General features: G+C 40.6%; 1 protein-coding gene across 1 annotated transcript; it reads left to right on the top strand.

Annotated features, from left to right (window-relative positions):
* The first annotated feature begins 956 nt into the window (after window positions 1-956).
* LOC143285716 (uncharacterized) lies at window positions 957-7,651 on the top strand. Its single transcript, XM_076593121.1, has 2 exons — window positions 957-1,169; window positions 5,583-7,651. Exons 1-2 carry the CDS (start codon window positions 1,136-1,138, stop codon window positions 7,055-7,057), a joined length of 1,509 nt encoding a protein of 502 aa, XP_076449236.1. The 5' UTR covers window positions 957-1,135; the 3' UTR covers window positions 7,058-7,651.
* Window positions 7,652-9,518: the final 1,867 nt, after the last annotated feature.

Genomic DNA, 9,518 nt, shown 5'->3' with positions numbered 1-9,518 from the left:
CAGAATCCACTCCTGCATTTCAACAGGAAGTGTTCAATAGAATCACTATCATTTTCCTATAATGTAAAGTGGGTCACAGTAGTGGGTGTCACACCGAGGCTGTTGCAGGAAGGACAACCAGTGCTACATCACTACGATGCTTCTTTGGATTATGGAGTCGTACCCGTGTAGCAATTTAAGGTTTATGTCTCAAATGTTATGAAATTTAAAGAAAACGTTTTTTTCAGCTAAGATTATAAAAGACTTTAAAATTTCAGACCATTTCGATCAACAATCTGTTGATATTCGATGTCAGGTAGGCTACAGTACATTTTTGTGTTGGCACTAATAAATTATTATAATGTGTAGTGTTGTGCGATGACCAGAAAGCACGGAGTGAGGTGGGTCAGTGGTGGATCCCTCGCCACAGTGACCTCAGGTTCATTTGGACGTTGACAAGAGTTCAGTAATACGTGGGCAAGAGGCTGGGTGCCATGTGTGACGAGTTGAAACAACTGCTTCATCAATGACTGCCAGGCACATTCCAGGCACAGTTAGTGCACCTCATTTATTTTACCTTTATCCGCTTTCTGTTTTCTTTGTAACACACACACACACACACACACACACACACACACACACACACACACACACACAGAGAGAGAGAGAGAAAGAGAGAGAGAGATTCTGCTCCATTCCCGGCAGAGTGGGAGAGAGATTTCTCCGTGCTGTATTCGACATCGGAATTTCCGCAGACAAAGCGTTCTTCCAGGAGAGCAAGGGGGCGTGGCTCAAGCCACCATCTCAATACCAACGTGTGATTGGATGAAACCCTCGCACGCGGTGTACTGGCACGAGGGAGGTGGGGAGAGATGACACGGAACAACGCAGCAGCCTCTCCCCCTGTCGGGCTCTTGATCGTCTTTCCTGATCGTCTCATTTACCGCTCACTGCAAAGGCGTTGAGAGGTGAAATCAACAAAGCCACCGCCGCTTGCCAAGTCAGTTTCTCTTGCGTTTGACTGGAGGCTGTCAGTCAGCTGTGTTCTCTCTGAAACCTCCTGGATTGTAATTTTCTGCTTTTTGCCCTCCGGTCCTGAATGACTCTGTGCTCGTGACTGGTTGAAATCTGGAGAAGGGGTTGCATTACTGAAAAGATGACAACTACTGATTATTCCCGCGAATGGTCAGGTAAGTGTGTGTGTGTGTGTGTGTGTGTGTGTGTGTGTGTGTGTGTGTGTGTGAGAGAGAGAGTAATAGAATCTTGCTTGAAAGAAAAAAGCACACGCAATTACTCTTGTCATTTTATATTCCGCGATGGTACTGAAAGAAATGAGAGCCGGAGAAAGTGAAGGGAAATAGCATGCGTGTTTCTTCCTGCAGGGAACTGAGTCACTGGGGACAGTTGTGATGCCAGCCATGACTCAAAACTTCTGGAGTATGCAGGGAAAAACCACAAACCACAAAACCTGCAGTGATATTATAAGCAGCAAAGGAAAATAAAATGCAGACAAGTATTGTAAAAAAAAAGAAAAAAAAAGAGAGAGAAAACGTTCGATCAGACAATGAACTGGTCTTTCATCTTCTGCGTGAGGATTGTGAAGGATGCAAAATGTACCAAAATGTGTAATTTGCTGTGTGGTGTTGTCAACAGTATACGATCTGTCATCTGTCAATGACTTGTCTGAACCATTCTTTGTTTCTTCTTATAACTTTATCTGACTATAACGTGTGTCTTATCAATGATTGAAACATGATTGGGCTGAAACATTGAAACATTGAGTGGGCGATGTCATCATGATTGAGAGGAATGAGGAAATGAAATAAATAAATATTGTAGCACATTCATGTCAATTTCCTAACTGCGGCAGCAGTTGTGATTATAGTATATGTCACAGTACGTGATATAGTTATCTTGTTATGAAAAAACAAATTGTGGTGCTAGATTAATAATAGCCTCAGTACCGAAGTTTTCACATTGTAAAACACGATTGTCCATACCTAGAAGGTACGCCTACATCCCAGAACAGTCGGTACGGAAGTCACAGCTGTATAATGCGCATTGCTGTTCATGAAACAACACAATATGATAATAATGATAATATTTTATTTTCATGTAGCGCTATGATTCAAAGCCAGCTCTAAGCGCTTTACAAATCCAGCACTTAAAGTGAAACGAGAAAGCACATAAAAAGTAGCAGAAACATATAAAATGTAAAAGACTAATCAAACAGAATCATCGATATTATAAAAACCCAATGCACAAAACCCACAAAATAGCATCAATAGTACAACTGTTACACTCCAACAAACACACACACACACACACACACACACACACTTGATTAAACAACTGGCAATTTTCAGTTAAAATATATACATGTAAAAAGAAGCATAACTATAAGTTGCATGCCATAGATTTGTAAAAACAAAATAAAACAAAGTTTTGGATAGAAAAGGTAAAAGGTGTAAAAATCGGCAGTCTTTCTCCCTTTCGAAACACACCACCCCCATTCTATCTAATCACCCAACACACACGCTCTTATTGCCATGAGCCTGGGACAACAGCACCATTTGAGTTATGTCTTACTGTTGTTGTTGTTGTTGTTGTTGTTGTTAGTATTATTGTTATGATTGTTAAATTATTATCATTATTATCTATTATTATCTATTATTATTATCATCATCATTACCTTTTTCAGCAGAGCGGTGAACATAAAGTTCACCTTTTTAGTAAAGGAACAGTCGCTTGAGATGCATACACAATTGTTCCAACAGTTTAGCAGTTATGTTACTATTTTCCTGTCGTTGAAAATGGAAGCAATGATACAAAACTTTTATCAAGTTATTTCCTGATTGAACCACTGTTTGTTTTTCTTTCGCGTCCACCCATCTTTTTTTATTTTTATTTATTTTCAAAAAGTGATAATCTTGATTGATATTGTTGTAGAAATTGTTACTTTAAGAGGAAATAACATTTTCATGAAACTATTTTATCGACCACAGCAACAATAAAATGAAAAGAACAATTCCTAGAGGGTGGTTTATGGTAAAGTTTCGGTTATTTCATCCCGGTAAGTTTATGCAGTGTTGTATTATTTGATTTTCAAGTCATAACAGATTTTCAATGTGGAATTTATCTTTCACTCCTCGACGCATTTAGGATATTTTCTCCTGTCAAAGTGTACATTTCTTTCCAGGAAGCGTTTTTGTTGCTGTGGGTTCTTTTACGTGTGCTGAGTGTATGCAGCATACGGGACGTCCGGTTGTCATCTCATTGGCGCAAGCCCCGATCCCACTGAAGGTGGACTGAAGAGAAACAGAAAAAAAAAGAAAAGAAAAGAATGACTCGGATATGACTTATGAGCTTATTTATTAATTTATTAAACAATCAGTCGATCAACCAATTAATTAGTTCGTTCATTCATTTATTTCCTTACTCGTTTATATATCTGTTCATATATTGTTTTGTGATTGCAGAAGTAGTAATGGCATGTGAAACAACGATTTTTACTCACCGATTACAAAACGTACAGCATAAAGACGAGTAGGACTGACGCTGCTTAAAAGAATGGTCAATTTCTTGATTAGTTAGTCTGTTCATTCGTTTATCTTTTATTTGTCTTTGATTCATTTATTTGCTGTTTTATATATTTCTGTCTTTTTTTGGTCTTTTTTGCTGTTCTTCCGTTCTTTTCAGTGCTGTGACAACAGCAGAAGGATATATCTTTTGCAGTCATATCAGGACACTCTGTATGGTGAAATATATGTGCATGCGCTTTGGCGCCCGCGTGTGTGTGTGCGCGCATTCATCATGAACATTTTTCTGATATTTGAAAAGGAAATAACTTGATAAAAGTTTTGTATATTTTTGTATCAGAAACCACAATTCACCCATCGCAGCATCTACTTTTCCATTCCTCTCACATTTCTATTTAATCATTTAGTCAGCTATTTCTTTATTCACTTATTCATCTATCTATCTATCTGTCTGTCTGTATGTCTATCTATCTGTCTGTCTATCTGTCTATCTATCTATCTATCTATCTGTCTGTCTGTTCGTCTGTTTGATATCTCCCCATCTATCTATTTATTGTGATATTTAATGGTGACACAGACGATTTTCATCAGCAAATATAGTAAAATTATTTATCATTTCATTGAATTGCAAGTGTGTTGTTTTCAGATTTCATCTTTTCACAACGATTCCTGTTCTTTGTCATGACAATTGAAAAATAGATGTTTGTTTCTTTAAATTCAGTATTTAAATGACTTCTTTTCTATTGTCATACAAAATGGGTTGGGACTATCAGTGTTATTGCGAAGTATTGGAAAATGAACTGGCCTATTTGTTTATTGTTTATCTTTCACGAATGTATTATTTTCCAGTGTCACTGATTCATGCGTTAAATACCGTCTCTGTCTGTCTGTCTGTCTGTCTGTCTGTCCGTCTGTCTCTCACTCTCTGTGTGTTTCCTTCCACAGTTCAGTTTTACTTTTAAACAAAAGTTCTTAAACGTTAATAATGAGTGCCGATCATCCACACAATTATTTTTTTCCTTCCCAAGAATATATTTCTGTCTGTAAATATACAATGTCCCATCGACAGATGGTTTCCGTTTTAAATGAGAAAGATACCATTTTCGAAACATCTAGCTTCTGTTTTTCTTTCTTTTTTTTTTCTTTCTTTTTTAAATTTGTCTCTCAACAACAAATGTTTCCCTTTCTCATTTTTTCTGTAAAAACGCACACACACTCTCCGACTCACACACACACACACACACACAAAAACAACAAGAAGAAAAAGACAAAACAAAAAACCAACCCAACAACAACAAACTATTCGTTGATAGCGTTCTTAACGTTGTTTGCTGCCTGGTTCAGAATTCATTTTCTTTTCTTTCTTTTTTTCTTCTCGTCTGTTGCCGTTTTTTTCATGAGTGATTGTATGTTGGGCATCATTTTCATTAAAAAAAACAACAAAAAAACCTCGAAAAGGTATTTTCATATAAGTTTTGTTTTGTTTTCCCCAAAGACTCGACTTTTATTTGTCACGAGCGTATTTCAATTTTCCAATATGTTCGCATTAATTTCCGCGGCAAGAAAATGCATATGGTTTGTGCAGCTGACACGAACTGCCTTTCCAGATGACTTGGCCCAAACAAAAAGCTGGACTTGCACTGGATTTATGGCCCACCAGGTTTGTCGATATGCTGCAAAAAAGTCGGGGCATTTTCGATCGAATCGTTTCACAAATCATAGTGGAGTACTGAAAGTGGAAGAGGAGTATCGAACAAAAAGACCAAAAACCTTGTCCCTATACCACAACACTGCTTACTTCACATTGCGAATGAGCAGATTTGTTCTTCGTGCATTCCGAACTGTAAAGGAATGCATTCTTACTTACATACCTATATAGTTGTTGATCAACTGATTAAATGGCTATATAGCCTACTTATTGTCAGTTTTCAAGATACTCTTTTTTTATAGTGAGTATGTGATCAACATTTTTTTCCCAAGCTTAAACGAATATCAGCGACAGGAACGTTTTGATGACTTATCGTGTTCGTGGTGAATAACTGAAGATGTCTGTGTACATTCCAGAAAAGCAGCCCCCGGACGGCCTCAAGACTTCCACACCCACCCTGCCTTCCTTCCCGTCGTCACAGCAACAAAAACCACTTCGTCACGGCATTGACGCCATCTTGCACAAGGCTACATCGCTCTCAAATTCAACCACTCACAACTGGACCCCCAAACCGACACTGCCTCACATCGAAACTCTTCGTCGAACGCCAGTGCCAGGCATGTCCACGTCATTATTCGGGTGGTCGATGTCAGGGGGTGACGTCATATCGCCGACATGTGAAGAGGACGGAGAAAGTGGAGCTGATCCTTCGTCCCACAGTTCTGCCGACAGCAGTGATGAGCAGGAGGATGTGGTAATTGTGGATGACACCAATGAAGCCGTCAGCATCGAGGATAACTCCACAGAGGAGCAATCCCAGGATCCAGATCCAAAAGACCACACCACCACCCTCCCTGCTTCAAAGCAACATATTTTGGCACGGGGAGGTTTGGCTCAGTGTCCTGCTTTGTCTCCACACAACGAACAGGTTTGGTCAGCGTGTACGGCGTTCGGAGCAAACGTGAGTTCCAGAGCTGAAGTGATAAAAGACAGCTTTGAAAAAGTGAAAAGCGCATTCAGACCTATCGTCCGCCCGTGGCTGTTTGAAAACGGATGTCCTCGACTCTGTGCAAACGATCTGATGATCAAAGTCCCTGAAAGCAGAGATCATTTCCGCAGTGTTGGAGGCTTGCAGACCAGAAATACAGAGTTTAGTCTGAGGTCTCTGGACGCTATTTCCATGTTGAGGAAACAAAGTACAGTCTTCAGAGCCGCTTGCAACAACAGTCGGCCTCAGGTCCACAAGAACCAAGCGATTACGGCTATTACCTCTCCTGCCATGGAAAATGGGCAGCCTCTGCCTAGCAGCCTGACCTCTTGGTTCTCGTGGTTGAGGTCAGGAAGGCTGCATCTAAACCCACATGCTCCACCTCAACAGTTGACGCCAGGAGCTTCACCACCTTGCCGGTTTCTCGTCCCCTCTTCTGGCATCTCCGCCTCCCTCCCGTCCCAAGCACCCCGCTACAACTGTGACGCCTGCGGCAAGAGCTACTCAACATTCGGAGGGCTGTCCAAGCACAAGCAATTCCACTGCGCCGCACAGATCAAGAAAGACTTCCGGTGCAAATTCTGCGACAAGAGTTATTCCTCCCTGGGTGCGCTGAAGATGCACATCCGCACGCACACGTTGCCGTGCAAGTGCACCGTGTGCGGCAAAGCCTTCTCCCGGCCCTGGCTGCTACAGGGCCACCTGAGGACTCACACCGGGGAGAAACCCTTCTCCTGCCCGCACTGTGCCCGCGCCTTTGCCGACAGATCCAACCTGAGGGCACACCTGCAGACTCACTCGGATGTGAAGAAGTACAGCTGTCGGCACTGCTCCAAGACCTTCTCCAGGATGTCGCTGCTGGCTAAGCACCAGGAGTCTAGCTGTCTGGGTCTTCACAGCTGATACTCATTCCTCACCCCTCCCTGTCCCCACACCACGCATTGTACAGACTCGGGTTTAGTTTACGATTGTTTCTGAACACGTTCGGTAGACTGAATCAGATAGATTAAAAATTCCTCGCGTATTGTGTTCTGATCTCCACACATAATCACATTTGGAGGCAATGGGATCAAAGCTAATTAAACTGTCAGATTCACCCCCCCCCCCCACACACACACACACACCCCACCCCACCCCCGTCGGTCTGTCTGCCTGTCAGTCTGTCTGGTTCGCGGACGTGCTTTCCTGGTGCTAGTGGGCGATTGTTTCTGTGTATATGTGTACACGAGGACATGTTTGCACACGTATGTGCAGAAGAAGATTGGCAGAAGTATTTTCTTCGTTCAGACAATAACAAGAAGTGTTTTTGATTATTTCGGACGTTGCCATGTTACATTGCGGAAGTTATTTTATCTTCATGTGTGTGTGTTTGTGTTTTCAGAAGTCTTGTTGATTCTGCTTTCCGATTACGTTGAAAATATATTCGGCAGTAAGATTCATATCTGTTTATCTATATACTGGCACAAACACACACAGTAACACAAACACAGACACGGAGTCACACACACACACACACACACACACACACACACACACACACACACACACACACACACACAAAACAAAAAAACAAAACAAAAAAAACAAAACAACAACAACAACAAAAACACAGCCACACACACACACACACACACACACACACACACAATATATATATATATATATCCACCTGTCTACCCCCCCCCCTACCTTTTAACTCTCTCTCTCTCTCTCTCTCTCTCTCTCTCTCTCTCTCTCTGTGTGTGTGTGTGTGTGTGTGTGTGTGTGTGTGTGTGTGACCAGATATAAATATATTGGATGATTACTGATTGCACACGAATAAAAATTGCTGAAGTATTGGAAGTCCAGTAATTTATGGAACATGTTTCAGAGGGAAAGGATGCAATCAGTAGTACTAAATGTAGTGCTTTCAATTGTCTAAACCTGTACATGCTGAGATGATTTAATGATAACTGTTATCATATCCTCATTATCTTCAGCACGAAGGCCCAAACGTATGTACATATGTATAATTATGTTAAAAAGAAGAATCGTACAACACGATCGTGGCATGCATTCTGTTTAAATGGAAATAAATAAGTGAAATCATGAATCTTTGTGTTGTTCGCTCTATCAGTCAGTCAGTCAGTTAAGCTATATATCTGTCTATCAACCAATCTGTATATATCTGTTTGTCGGTATGTATGTATATCAATGTATGTATCTATTCGTCTATCCATACGTCTCTCTCTCTCTCTCTCTGTGTGTGTGTGTGTGTGTGTGTGTGTGTGTGTGTGTGTGTTGGTGAGAAAGAGGGAGAAAGTTGGTGAGAGAATCAGAGACAGAGACAGACAAATAGGCAGCAAGACAAAGAGACAGAGACAGAAGAAATCATCAATGCCTGCTGTGAACCTATCACAAAGTGTGATAAAGTGTGGGAAGTCTCCCTTATCTTTACTATAAAAAAAATTCTTTTGTCATCGGAGTTGGTTTCTTGTCTTTTTCAAATGCAAATCTAAGAGAAAAATGAGAGAGAGAAAAAGAAACGAGAAATGGGAGCGACGACAACGGCGATAATGAGAGTAGCGCTAGCGAAGACATCAACAAACGATGAAGGTGATGGCACAGTACAGGTTTAATAAAAAAAAAAGCGTGTCGGTGAGTGACTTCATGAGTGTGTGTGTGTGTGTGTGTGTGTGTGTGTGTGTGTGTGTGTGTGTGTGTGTGTGTGTGTGTGTGTGTGTGTGTGTGTGTGTGTGTGTGTGTGTGTGTGTTTCCTTTTGCATGTTTACCTGACTGGTAGACTTGTTCATCTTCTTTCACTCTTTTTTTTTTTTAAATAACATTTTCATGCTCTGAGTGTCTTCTATGAAACTGAGAATCTATTCTCAGTGCAATCTTGCATGCGAAAGGATGCTGACACAAACAGATGAACAAATGAGCAAGCATGAAGTGAAGAACATTCTAAATAAATCTGACAGAAAAGGTTGCATTACAACAAACATCAAAACTATTTGATCCAGTTTTCACGCTCGCTACATGAGGGTAAAGCATTTGTAAAACACCTTTTGTTTTTATCACATTTTTGAAGACATTTGTATCATTTTGATATCATTCCCAACATCCCTCGGGAAAGACTCGGTTCAAGTCTTATTACACCATATTATGTTACGTTGTCATGCTATGTTATATCATATCATATCATATTGTTCCATATCATACATTATATTTCAGTTTGAGTTATAGAGATTGCCTTTATTTCTTTGTTTGCTATTAATTCCGATGTTGAATTTGAGATCGGTGCATTGCAGTGATCCAGCTTGTGTGAAGTACTACAACAAATGGATGTGTTTCAGTATCATTACTGTTGATGTCTTAGCAAACG

The sequence above is a fragment of the Babylonia areolata genome, chromosome 9 (assembly GCF_041734735.1).
Source record: "Babylonia areolata isolate BAREFJ2019XMU chromosome 9, ASM4173473v1, whole genome shotgun sequence".
NCBI lineage: Eukaryota > Metazoa > Mollusca > Gastropoda > Neogastropoda > Buccinidae > Babylonia > Babylonia areolata.
The sequence above is the reverse complement of the archived record's forward strand: the minus strand, read 5'-3'. Positions and strand labels throughout refer to the sequence as shown.

Coding starts and splice junctions, on each gene's coding strand:
- LOC143285716 (XM_076593121.1), top strand. CDS start 1,136: ATGACAACTACTGATTATTCCCGCGAATGGTCAG. Junction 1,170..5,582: donor TTATTCCCGCGAATGGTCAG/GTAAGTGTGTGT, acceptor TGTACATTCCAG/AAAAGCAGCCCCCGGACGGC.